The sequence below is a fragment of the Physeter macrocephalus genome, chromosome 11 (assembly GCF_002837175.3).
Source record: "Physeter macrocephalus isolate SW-GA chromosome 11, ASM283717v5, whole genome shotgun sequence".
Classification (NCBI taxonomy): Eukaryota; Metazoa; Chordata; class Mammalia; order Artiodactyla; family Physeteridae; genus Physeter; species Physeter macrocephalus.
The window spans coordinates 179,368,807-179,382,582 of record NC_041224.1 but is presented as its reverse complement, the minus strand read 5'-3'; the positions used below and the strand labels follow the sequence as shown (position 1 = coordinate 179,382,582).

At 48.6% G+C, this 13,776-nt stretch overlaps 1 protein-coding gene across 11 annotated transcripts in view; it reads right to left on the bottom strand.

Annotated features, from left to right (window-relative positions):
* The window catches only part of PPP2R5C (protein phosphatase 2 regulatory subunit B'gamma), a 130,958-nt gene extending 117,231 nt beyond the window's left edge, over nucleotides 1-13,727 (bottom strand). For 10 of the 11 annotated variants that reach the window (XM_055088720.1, XM_055088723.1, XM_055088722.1 and 7 more), the window contains exons 1-2: nucleotides 13,572-13,727; nucleotides 12,558-12,623 (exon numbers count right to left, since the gene is read on the bottom strand). In XM_055088720.1, the coding sequence (XP_054944695.1) occupies nucleotides 12,558-12,623; nucleotides 13,572-13,598 (93 nt within the window). In that variant the 5' untranslated portion in view covers nucleotides 13,599-13,727. Of the gene's footprint in view, nucleotides 1-12,557; nucleotides 12,624-13,063; nucleotides 13,085-13,571 lie in introns of those variants that run through there. The other variant, XM_055088725.1, reaches the window with a different exon arrangement.
* Between the last annotated feature and the right edge of the window lie 49 nt (nucleotides 13,728-13,776).

Genomic DNA, 13,776 nt, shown 5'->3' with positions numbered 1-13,776 from the left:
AGTGTCCGCTGTCAAGATTCTTTGTGCAACACACTCCCTCCCCTCCTCCCACACCCTCCTGTCTGCCCAAGGATGGACTCTGTATGTGCACACAGGCTCTTTTAAAAAGCCCATCAAACTCGGCCTAGAAACACGAACCTGCCAAGCCCCTTCCGATTACACAGCGCCAAAGAGACACACTGACTTGAGCCCCCAACCATATGCTCTCATCCTTGAATGGGATTTTAAATAAGAAGTGAGAGCTGCTTTTCTTTTTAATAAGGTGCTTAAGAATATTTGGAAAGAGTTTTCCAAGATGTCATATTGCCACGCACAGACAACTCTGAACCGTGAGCCAGGGCCTGGGTTCCCTTTTCTCCTACAGCCAACAGTTCCTTCCTCGAAATGTGCTTTCTTGGGCTCTGACCATGATGTCTGTCATTCTTTCCACCTAATCATGAAAGCATGGGTCTTTCTTCCTTACAAACACCGTCCATAACTCTCCTCCACGGAATTCCCCAAGTTAAAACCATCCTGCACAGCTTTCTCTAGATGCCCCCAGACTCCACAGTCTCAAACAGCCCCTCCTAGGAGACGTACTCGTTTCCAATGTTGTTACATACACACACGTCCTGCACATTAAAGTCTGTTTCCTTTTTATTCTCCTGTAATGCCGAATCCAGTGCTATACACCTAATGACAGTGACAAACGGCTGGGTACAAACACGAGCAAAAACAGCTCCGCCGCTGCTCCTACACAGACAAGAGAATGGACTGTGCGTCTTTTACCGAACAAAGCTTCTGGCACTAGGCCTGGGTGATCTGGCCAATACACAGAGCAGACCGAGTCCAGGGGTATCGACAGCCACCACAGGGGACACGCTGAGGTAAGGCTTCCGACGTGCGGGACAACACACAGTTACCCGAACACCTGCCGCCTCTCCCTCTGGCCTCCCTCCAGAGCGCTCTCCTCGGGACGGGTAGAGTGAGCGTCTAGCAAAGAAAACCCGGCTCCATCGCCCCTCCAGCTTAAGGGCTGTCTCCGAACTCCCGCAACCGCGGTCACCACCTCCCCGCTCGGGCTGGGCCTGGCGGCCCGTCCTCCACGCTCAGGCCCTGGCGAGGCCCTCCCCGCTGCCCAGGCGTCGCTCGTGGCCCCCTCGGCTGTAACTCCGTCGCTCTGCCCACCCCGAGGGGACGCCCCCGCACAGGGACCCGTAGCTGGGGTGGCGGCGGGGCTGTTCGGCTGTGACACCTTGCGGGCCGGTTCCCTGAGGGACACGGGGCTGCCCGCGCCCCGACAGCAGGTTGAAGCGCCTACGAACTCAGAGGTCTGCTCTGAGGACGTGCGAAGACCCGCAGGGGAGGAGCTCTACGTGCGGGTGCGCGCGCGCGCACATGCGTATGTGCGTGTGCGTGCGCGCACATGCGCGGCACCTAGAGCCCGTGTGCAGGCCCGGCGAGGCCGAGGCCGAGGCCGGCGCGGCTCCAGGCGCCCAGGCTGAGGAGCCGCACTCTATCTGAAGGAGCTGGAAGCCATGGAGAGCGTTCGGGCGGGGCGATGACACAAAAAGCTTTCCCTTTGTAAAAGGCCCTCAGGCTCAGGTGTGGAAGCCGAAGGGCCCACAAGAAGGCTTTTCTGGTTGTCTAGACAGGAGGTCAAGACGCGGAAGCGGAGGCGCGTGGGCGGGGGGTGTCTCAGGGAACGCGGGCGCCCGCAGATGGCGGATGGTGGGACAAGTCACCGATGTGGCAGGGAAAACAGGTAGAAATAACTGCGAAGCGGCTGCGGCACCCAGGTGGAGATTCCACACGAACAAGGCGAGGAATCAGAACTCACGCATCTCCTGCCCCCTCCACGGCTGCTTTATCTGTATCACACTAACCAGTAGCTGAAACCCCATAGCGGCGTGCCTTTCCATCACAGCAGTGTGGTACTGGCGTAAGGACAGACATGCAGAAAGATTGATGGAACAGAATTAAGAGCCAAGACCGCTCAATGGAAAAAGAACAGTCTTCAACCAATGACGCTGGGACAGCTGGATCACCACGTGCAAAAGAATGAAATGGGGGGGAGGGAATCCCTACCTCACACATAAACAAAAATTAACTCAAAATGGATCAATGACCAGTCATATTCACGACCTAAATATAAGAGCTAAAACCAGAGAACTCAAGAGAATACAGAGGTAAATCTTCATGACCTTGGATTTGACAGTGGTTTCTTAGATATAACACCAGAAGCACAAGCAACAAAAGAAAAAACATAAATTGGACTTAATAAAAAGTTAAAACTTTTGTGCATCAAAAAGACACAAAAGACACTTTTTATTAAGAAAGTGAAAAGACAATCCATGGAATGGGGGAAAATATCTGCAAGTTTTGTAATAAGGGTCTAGTATCCAGAATATACAGGCAATATCAGAGATACTGGAGAAATTCCAGGTCCTGCTCCAGACCACTGCAATAAAGCAAACATCACAATAAAGCTAGTCACATGAAGTGTTTGGTTTCCTAGGGCCTATAAAAGTTATGTTTACACTCTACCGTAGTCTATTAAGTGTGCAATAGCATTACATCTAAAAAAACGTACATACCTTAATTAAAAAATACTTTATTGCTAAAAAATGCCAACCATCATCTGACAACACAGGGTTGTCACAAACCTTCAATTTATAATAAAAAAACAGTATCTGCAAAGTACAACAAAGTGAAGCGCAATAATACAAGGTATGCCTGCGTTAAGAACTCCAACAACAGAAAGACAAACACCCATTTAAAAAACTGGCAAAGGGGGCTTCCCTGGTGGCGCAGTGGTTAAGAATCCGCCTTCCAATGCAGGGGACACGGGTTCGAGCCCTGGTCCGGGAAGATCCCACATGCCGTGGAGCAACTAAGCCCGTGCGCCACAACTACTGAGCCTGCGCTCTAGAGCCCGCGGGCCACAACTACTGAAGCCCGCGCAACTACTGAAGCCCGCGCACCTAGAGCCCATGCCTGCAACAAGAGAAGCCACCGCAATGAGAAGCCCGCGCACCGCAACGAAGTGTAGCCCCCACTTGCCACGACTAGAGAAAGCCCGTGCGCAGCACCAAAGACCCAATGCATCCGGGGGAAAAAAAAACCTGGCAAAGAACTTGAGCAGACATTTTTCTGAAGATATACAAATGGCCAAGAAGCACATTAAAAGATGCTCAAGATCTTTAGCCATTAGGCAAATGCAAATGAAAACCACGATGACATAACACTTCACACCCACTAGGGTGGCTGTAATTTTAAAAAAAAGAAAAAAAGGGAAACAAGTGTTAGGGAGGATGTGGAGAAATTGGAAACACGAGTGCACACAGCACTCACCGAAAGCAAACTGTTTGAGGGCAGGGGCCCTGCTGTGTCCCGTGCTGAATCCCCAGCACCTGCGATGGCGCCCAGCACATAGTAGGACCTCAGAACGTACCTGCTGGATGACTATGAGTGAGTGAATCTACTGAAGGGAAGCCTGCAACGTGAAAGAGAATGGCCATTCAGCCGGCCAGTCGGGGCGACGGACTTTCCGTCCTAGAACCACAGCCCAGTTTGTCCGTAACCTCACGGAGAAGGCCCCAGCGCTGGTCGACACTGCTGTGACTTACTTGAAGCCTCGATTGGCCATACTTTGGCACTATGCCAAGGTTGAGCTGGTCCCTCCAACCCCTGCTGAGATCCCTACAGCTATTCAGAGCTTGAAAAAAATTGTCAGTGGTGCTCAAACCGGTAGCTTCAAACAGCTCACAGTTAAGGAAGCTCTGCTGAATGGTTTGGTGGCCACTGAGGTGTGGACGTGGTTTCATGCCGGCGAGATCACAGGCAAGCGTGGCATCACTGGCTATGATGTTTGAAGACCAATCTTTCACGTGTGATTATATTTGCTTTATTATTTCGGTGTTCTTGGACCATGTGTGAGCAGACTGGTTTTTGAATAAAATAAGGCAATGTGTCAAAAAAAAAAAAAAGAAGGAAGGAAAGAAGGAGGGAATGAAGTCAGGGAGGAAGGGAGGGAGGAAAGAAAGGAAGGAAGGGAGGGAGGGAAAAGGAGAAAGGCCAGATGAAGGGAGGAAGATGACTCTGAGAGAGAGAATTTCCCTCCCACTACAGAGCCCATCCTCTCCCTCTGACCACACTGTACTGCTTCCGGTGTGATCCGGAGCAAACCAGAAGAGTCCAGAGAGGTTTGCTCTGTGATGCAGGGCTCAGAGTGGATCAAGTGAAATGGGAAAGTACAGACTTCGCACTATTTTCTTTTTTAAACCAAGTGTGTTCTGACCGCCCCCCCCCCGCCCCCCCTGTAAAGATAGATGTCTAAAAAGAAAGATGAGAAGCAGACAAGGTGGCTGTCTCCCTGGGGCCTCTCTGGGTCCACTCCTGTGGGGACTGGTGTGGCCTCCTCTGTGTTTCCAGTGTGGGTCTTTAGAACGTAGGTGGGTCCCGGACCAAGTGGTAAGCAGGGCCTCCTTCCCACCTCACCACCAAAGCCCCTTCTCACCTGCCTCTTTACCCTATTTTGCCCATTTCCTTCTCTTTTGCCAATTTATATGTCTTCTTTTCTCTTAAATTTAATCTTAAATTTGATATTTCCTATTAAGAAGAATGATAGCTAACAAAGTTAAGTTCAGTGCGCTCACATTAGAGTTATTTTGGAAGGTACTGCTAGGGTCTAAGGCAGCTCTGTCCAGTAGAACTTTCTGCGAAGTGGGAACTGCTCCCTATCTGCTGTCCAGCAGGGGAGCCATTGGCCACGTGTGGCCACTGGGCACTTGAAATGTGGCTAGCGTGACCAAGGAACTGAATTTCTCAATCTAATGTATTTTTCATTAACTTAGACAGCCACGTGTGGCTAAAGGCTAACTAATCTCTTGGATGGCGCAGGTCCAGCACCTCAGAGCCACCAGGTACCCACTGCGCAAAACCAGCTTTAGGTCGGAGCTAACGCCCCTTTAGAGCCATGCTCAAGTTCATCTTTAAAAAACACTTATGATAAAGGAAAACGCAAAGTCTTCCAGCTAACAAAGCTTTTCTTCCTCCCTCCCTTGGAGAGTTAAATTTCTAGGCCGGTTCTCTCACTCCCCCAGGTGGAGAAGACGAAGATGACACTGTTGCCGGCGTTTGGGAAGCAGCCCTTCCCAGCATCGGCTGCTCTCAAACCTGAGGGAGAAGCAGGGCCCGGGGAGTCTCCGCTCCACACGACAGACTGACAGCAAGATGCAAGGCTGTTACCAAAATGCTGGGCCAAACCAGACGGCGTCACTCCCAGACCTGGGCAGGTGCCCGACATTCAAGGAAACACAGAAGACTTTCTCGAGTTGCAGTCTGTCAGAGGAGTTTTCCCTGTGACTTAGGAAAATGTCCCCATGACATGCTGGCGCAGACTGCCTCTCCCAGCTCCCCACACGCAGGTGGAAACCTCGCCACCACTGTGGGGCAGGGCTCCAGCTTGCATTCGCTCGGAGCTGCTTCCATGAACTGGAACACTTTACACGATTTCACATAAGTCGCTTGAAGGACTCTTTCTAGAATTACACATCATGTAACGGAGCTTTTGTCTAAGAGGGACAGGGATGCTGACTGATCTTACCTGCCAGCTTTACCTGCTACACACACGCCACATCCAGCACGCACTCAGGAACTCCACAATTTAATGGCGATCCTGTGTTTGCTTAGATGCTTTCAAACATCCGATTTCCTCACCCAAAGCTCCAGGTGGCTCTTTACAAGAATGTCTCCATCTTGTCCCATCTATTCAGCGGCCGCAAGTGTGACTGACTGGTGGGGGCCAGGTTACTCCCAAGTCCCCTGAATGTCCAAGCTCAACAGATGTGACACTTCACAAGTAACAGAAAACAGTGCTTCACGAGTAAGGACAATAGCATACTCTTTATCTTACCAGTGCTTGCACAGGACGACAGATGCTCAAAACAAACCTTTCTCTCTCTCTATGTGTGTATATATATATATATATATATATACACACACACACACACACACACACACACATTTCTGTGTGTGAACATACACACACAACTTATAAATATGTATTATGTTCTGCTGAGAAATACTCCCAAAATAAAAGTAAAATAAGAAAGACAGGGACTTCCCTGGAGGGTCCAGTCATTAAGACTCCACCTTCCAGTGCAGGAGACGCAGGTTTGATCCCTGGTCGGGGAACTGAGATCCCTCGTGCCGCGGAGCAACTAAGCCCGTGCGTTCTGGACCCGCGGGCCACAACTAGAGAGCCCGCAGGCCACAACTAAGACCTGATGCAGCCAAATAATAAATAAATATTAAAAAAAAAAGATAAAGTACCAAAGATCATATGGAAACCTTGTATTTACATGGAAACCCTATTTTGAAATGCTTTAATTAGAATAAGGTCTCATGACACTATGCTTTTTACCACTGACCTCTGGTGGTACGTAAAAGCAAACAAAAAACAAAAATAAAATACAGTTGACCCTTAACCAGCATAGGTTTGAACTGCACGGGTCCACTGAGACATGGCTTTTTTTCAGTAAATACGTAGTACAGTACTACATGGTCCGAGGTTAGTTGAATCCCTGGATGTAGGACCACAGATACGGAGGAACCATGGATATGAAGGACCAACTCTAAGTTATACTGGGATTTTTGACTGTGCAAACAGTTGGCACCCCTAACCCCCATGTTATCCAAGGGCCAACTGTATTCTTCTTAAAATTTTACAAAAAAAATTAGAAACATTAGGAAAAGACCGAATACTATAATCTTCTGCTTTGGTATAATGCTATTTATTTGAAACAAATTACACTGAATGAAAATTTTGCATTAAAATTCCCTTAGAGGATCAAAGAGGTGATTAAAGCAATAAGGCTCTTAACAAGAGAGATTTTTTTTCTTTCAAATTTACAGTATCAGAAAAAAACCAGCAAGGTGATTGATTTGAAGCTCTCCTTCTTCCTGAGCACTTTCAAAATCCACCAACAAATACCTCTTGACACCGGGCCCTAATATGTACGGCATATTAGTGCAAAGACGAATCAAGCTAAAGTGCCGTCCTCAAGGTCTCGGTCTAGGTAGGGAGGCAAATCACAGGTAAATAAAAGTTGTCCAAGGCACTATACATAATAAATAATTGGTGCAGCCAATAATTGCTATTCAAACTGAAAATATCGAAAAAATACGCTCCAAGATGGTGAGAAAAACCTTCCTCTAAATTTTAGAAAAAATGAACTTGAGTTGGAGCTAAAGAGATGAAAGTATTCAGATAAGCAAGAAAGAGAATGGGAAAAAGTATTCTACAACAGTTCTCAAAGTGGGGTCCCTTAGGCCCCTTCTGGGATCTACTATTTTTATGATAACATTAAGATACGCTTTGCCTTTATAACCATCGTTATGTTGATTTTTCACAGGCTACCAGACATGTGGTATCAAAACAGACTGAATGCAGGCGCAGACTTGAGAGGCCAGCTGTCTTTTATTAAGCCAGACATTAAAGAGATTTGCAAAAATATAGAGCAATGCCATTTTTTCAGTGAACTTTTGTAAACAGTTTTCTCATAAAAAGACTCTATTTATGTTAACGTGTAATGGGTGTGTTGTTATTATTAGATGAATTAATGACATATTTAAAAATTTTCAATTTTAGTTTCTAATATGAAAAACACCAGAAAGCTACAGCCCACCTAGATCAGAGCTCTTTGGGACCCTCATGAATTTTGATGTCCCTTTTGTTTGAGCAGCACTGCTCTTCTCACGAACACGTGCCAGGCATGATTCGCAAGCAAATGTACATGCTCTGTGGAGGGATCTTTCTAGGGCAGTGGTTGCAACACGGGGCCATTTTGCCCTCCAGGAGACACTGGGCAACATCGAGAGGCACTTTTGGTTGTCACCACTGGAGGGGATGGGGAGCTACTGGCATCTAGTGGGGCTGACCAAGGATGCTGGGGAACACGCACAGGACCACAGGGCAGCCCCACAGGGAACACCTGGCCATGGTGCTGAGGGTGGGCTGCCACTCAAGGGCAGCGGTGTCACCCGTGGGAGACAATCAGGGCCTACCAAGCGTCCAGCTTGTAGCGCAGGGCAGGAGTGGGTGCCAAAGAGGGGGCGGCTCAGGGAAGCCTCACTCCCCTGAGGACAGTGAGCTCACGGCACCTCCGGACCCCAAGTCCTTCCAGTCAGCAGCTGACTGTCCTCTCTGCAGAGCCATCCTTACTGAACACCGTGGCTCTAAGCAAAGATGATGCGGACTGACTGGAAGAATGGCAATTAAAAGCAGGGAACTCCCATTTCCTATAAAATAATTACGTAAGAATTTCAAAGGAGTGTTTTTTTTTTTTGGCTGCGTGGCATGCGGGATCTTAGTTCCCCGACCAGGGATCGAACCTGTACCCCCCGCAGTGGAAGCGCAGAGTGAACCACTGGACCGCCAGGGAAGTCCCATCAAAAAAGTTTTTAAGGTACTATTCCTTTGAGTCCTCTCTGCGTTTCACCGGAGTCCAGTTTAGCGTTGTATTGCAAAAAGTCAGGAAGAGAACGATGGAAAAAGCGGCACGGGAGGCCCCCAGTGAGAGCCTGAGCTCAGAATTCAGCCTCCAGACAGAGGCTTTTGGTGTTTGGGGATAGGTGTCGGGGACTCTCTTCTCGGGAGGGGACAGTCATGGCCGCCTCCCCAGAAAACCCACACAGCAACACAACCACTTCCTCGTCCTCCTCCAACTCACTCAGCTTAAAACGCCTGCTACAGAGTCACGTGACTGGAGAGTCAAAAAATGTTTCATGGAAAGGTGTCGTTCATAAAACCGTTATTCCCGTTAACATGTAACGGGTGTTACTGTTATTACTAGATGAATTAACAAATATTTCTAAAATTTCAGTTTAAATTTCTAAGACACAACTCCACCACCGACACCGATGAGACCCCAGCAAGCCTGGCTCCCTGTCTCCGGAACCCTGGGGGCAAGGGGCAGGGGAATGTAAATGGATAGGTCATAAAGAGAAAGAAAAGTTATTACTAAAGGTGGAAGGGGTCAAAATAAGCTAAGTTGGAGAGAGGATTGTTCAGCTTTCCTTTCAGCAACAGATATTATGTAAGAGTTGCTGTAGAGACTTTCAAACAAAACTAAGCTGAAGCAGGATAAGTAAGATACACAACTGGAAAACAACACTCGAACGACCTTTAATGTGCTTACAACGAATCACTTTACAAAAAGCACGAACACTTTTTAAAGCGTAACTTTGGACACAGTACACAAATTAAAATAACGGTATCAAAAACCACAGTTGCATGGTCTGATCCTCTAAAATGGACTTTAGGAATCTCTGAGCAATTTACTAGGATTCTAAATGTTCATCCAATGAGCCTAGCTACGTTTCTACAGATTTGAATGTTGCACTGAGAACAGCTGCTCAAAGATGAGTTCCCTCTGTCAATCTCCACAGTTTTCCAAGGTCAAGTTACCTGGGAGCCCATTTGCATCCTCACTCCTTCAAAGTGTGCTACGAAATAAACCAGCAGGATGTATTGGGCGGAAACAGATTCCCAGGACACGTATGGATAAGCAAATCAAACATTAAACATTCTATTTGAAAGAGAAAAAAAGCAAAGAAAGATGTTCCAATACCCATCGTTCAAGGAATAGGAGTTTCTACCAAAAGACAAAAGTTGCACAGCAGCAGTTACGACTTTTAACGGTATTCTGTTACTTGGGGAGACATATCCTGCCAGATATCTTGCAGGGAAAACTTTCAAGAGAGGTCGCGCCTAATCTATCCCATATACTTAAAAATGGCCAAACCTGAAACTCACCAAGTCGTTTTAGGGAAGAGGAAACAGGGCCACAGAAGTTAGGGGCCATCGTTTATGGCCATCAGGAGTCAGCAGTTTATTCACTAAGCCCCTGGCTGAAGCACTCTATCCTTTACTGCAGGACTTCTTGCTAAAAACCCGCGCCATCAAATGTCCCCGTGTTCTAACCACACAGTGGTCTGCAATGTTAGCCACCTGCTCCTTTGATTTCCTTGAGGCCAGATGATCACCGGCCAGGACTTCTGTCTAAGGACCTTCCCCACACTTGAAGTGGTGTATTATTTAAGTCAACCGCAGGCCAAGTTCTTTAACGTTTTCTCTGTGGGGTTACTCCTCTGCCCCGGACGAGCACCTGCTCTGCACCTCTCGGGCTGCGCAGCCCTGGATGTGCTAACTGTCCTAACAGAGGGGTGTCCACGGGGTAACCTGAACCAACGCTGACTGTGAAGGTGACGTGACATCAGAAAGGTTTGAAAAGCAGCGTAGGAACTGCAGACCTATGTGAACGGTTCAGATTAAAATATTCGAGTTCAGAGTAGTATCAGCAGACAGGAGAGGAAGAGAGTGTGTGTAATGGTCTAATTCACCTGCGTGAGTCCATCACACTTGGTAAGGGGGCGGGACTAGAAATGAAGAACAGAGAGGAACACTGAGGTGAGAGAGACAATGGAAAAGCAATGGTCAACTCCAAGTTCAGAGGAACGGAAGTGCCTCAATTTGTGCGCCTGCAAAATATACACAGTGATCTGCCAACTGTCATGTTAATATGCCATGTTGCCTCTGGGATCCTTAGGAGGAAGTAGTGAAGGGCCCAACATTTCAGTATTTTTCAGTGGTAATTTCAAGCTCTGTAGCTCCAGCTCTTAGACAGTAGCGCTAGAAAAAATACAAAAAGACAAGTGGGGCATCACACTCAAGACACTGCAGGCCACACCTCAAGAATCTTAAGCAACTGACCGTCTAAGAACCCAATCCGCCTTAAACACACATTTTACTTATCAGTGGCTTTGGTATCTTTGCGTTACTGAGAGGTTTTCTTCAGATTCAAACTTAACATTTTCCCATCCTTACAGCCAGGTTCTTTCCACTAAAACAGGAATAAATGAAACATACACTCTGATTTTTGTGTGTGTGACACGAACAGTGAGAGACAGGTATGTGAGCAAGAAAGGTCTGGGGGGGCACTAGGCAATCTAAGCAGTTTTAAGGCAAGATCAATAAACCAAAAAAGGGAAAAGAAGAGGCATACACCCTTGCGCAGCAACTAAATTTCATTTAAATCAATTTAGTCAAAAGAGTGACAGGGAAGTAATCAAGTCAAATGCAAGAATGCCACAGTAAAACTTGACTGCCTGCTATAAAGAAAGGGCAGGGAAAGACTGGCACAAAAATATTGATATTTAAGGAACCTTTCGGATTTCTGGTTTTTGCTTTGGGGAGGGCAACAGATTTGCTGGAACAAACCACATCTTGAAGAGGAGGGAGGCTTAGAATGTACCAAATAATAAGGAAAAGATAACCTGGGGCTTAAAAAAAAAAAAAAAAAGAAAAAAAGCTACTGCAGATAATGGTCCGTTAACTTATTTGCCAGACAGAATTGAACTCTATTCTAATTTGGCTTATAGGAAAGGGTCTGACTGTCATCTGTGATAAGACTAAGGACTTCAACAATCCAGCTCTGGAGAACTATGACACCAAATTAAGCAGCTTCTCTGCTACCAGTGATTCAAAAGGGCCAATTAGCTCTGCCTGGGTCCATGCAGCTCCTGGACCCGTAGCCCAAGGTGCTCCAGTTCAACAGCTAGTCACAAGGAAGAAAAGGCAAAGCCAAGTGCTGGCTCTGCAAATGCTATCAAAGCACAATCCCACCAGGTAGACACAATCCTCATGGAGCATCCCAGCTGTTTCCTCAATGAGCCCAAAGGCAAGAAGCAAAAGTGGTCAGAATAGGGCTTCCCTGGTGGCTCAGTGATTGAGAGTCCGCCTGCCGATGCAGGGGACGTGGGTTCGTGCCCCAGTCCGGGAAGATCCCACATGCCGCGGAGCGGCTGGGCCCGTGAGCCATGGCCGCTGAGCCTGCGCGTCCGGAGCCTGTGCTCCGCAACGGGAGAGGCCACAGCAGTGAGAGGGCCACGCACCGCAAAAAAAAAAAAAAAAAAGTGGTCAGAATTGGCCACTACAGACAAAGAAAAAAAATGTGAAAGACGATAGAACATTGCACAAAAATAGCAAAACTAGATAAACCAAAATATACCAACACTGTTGGGGAAAGAGGCTAAGGGGATCAGACATCAACAGAGAAAAGCACAGGGCACGAGCAGCAGAGACGGCATCCAGGAAAGCAAGGGTGACACAGGAGAAAGAGGTTGAGCTGCTGAGAGACAGACGCGGCTGTCTCTTGTAAAGGAAGAGGGAGGATGGGAAAACTGATACGAACTTGAACAACTCCGGTATGAGAGAGTCCCTGAAACCAGTCTCCACAGGAGGGCTGCTAGATTTGAGATTGGGGGGTGGGGGATGAACTTAAAAACACTAGCAGCACAGATACGCACAACTTTCATTAAAACATTCATATTTCCCCAAAGGCGAATAATACAAACCCAAATAACTAAAATGGAGGATTATGAAAGACACTAGAAAAAAATCTCATACAGGGAAACATTTTAGAAGACCCTAGGTGTTCTCACCCTCATTGTTTCTACCCTAAGTTAAAAGGTGTTCATGAAAAAACGGAAAGTGAATATTTAAGAATAGTTACCTCTGATTCTATTATGTCTTGTCCTTCTTTTGAACTTTTTCCACTTTTCCCTGCTTTTGGTGATTCCTGGGAAACATAAAGCAGAATCAATTAGGCTTCTCAGTTTTTAGACTGCTAAACATCAGATAAACCAAAATGCAGTTTTACAAATAGTTATACAATTTAACAATGACTTTTGATAGTGTTAATCAATACCATCAAGAAATTCTACATCATATGGTTTAGAGATACAATATTGTGATTTGACACCAACCCACCCACCCAAATTCAGATTCTCCTTCTTTTCTTCGTCTGCATTATCTGGCACCGACAACTTTAAGCAGAAACAGGTAAACCCACATTTATACAGCGCTCTCAGCATCTTGAAAGATCCACACCGCGTCCCTTTTTTTCCTTCCCACCCTAAACCCTGGGAGCGAGGATTTCTGGGGTGATTCTGAAACGCTACAAAGCTCCACCTGAAGCAAAAACATAACCCCCCGCAAATGCAAACGCAGCACACTCACATGCATCGCCGCCGCCGCCGCCGCCACCCAGGATAATAATAGTATTTCAGAGCCCCAGAGCGTCCCTCCGGAAGGCAGACGATTCTTCCTAAGCCTTAAGCGGGGTCCGTTCGCTGCCCATCTCCCCGGCCGGGGGTCCCTGATAGGCGCCTGCACCCTCACCCCTGGAGCCCCTGCCCAGGCGTCTGCGAGGTTGGGTCAACCACCTGCGCGGCCCCACCTGCCCCCTCACGCCCACCGCGCGCGCTGCCCCGCGGCGGGCACCCACGCCGCCCCCCACCTCGGCCGTCACCAGGGCCATCAGGACCCCCGTCCCGGCCTGGGCTCCGCGGCCCCGGCGCGACCCACCGCCCCCCGCCCCCACCCCGGCAGCAGGCAGAGGGCGCCCCCGCGCTCGCAGGACCCCTGAGCCCCGCCGGGCCCCGCTCCCGGGCAGTTCCCCGCCGCCCTCCGCGCGGTCCCTTGCCCTCCCCGCCCGGCCCGTCCAGCGGCCCGGGACCCGACTCACTTTCTCCTTCTTGTTTTTATTCGGCATGGCTGGTGCGGACCACCGCCGCCGCTCCCGCCGCCTGCCCCCCGCAGCAGCAGCTCCCCCGCCCCGGCCGTCGCGCCCCCTCGGCCGCCGCCGCCGCCGCCCGGGGACTGAGTCGTTCGCTCGCTCACGATTTCCCTTTCCCAGGCTGGCGGCGGCGGCGGCGGCGGCGGCGGCGGCG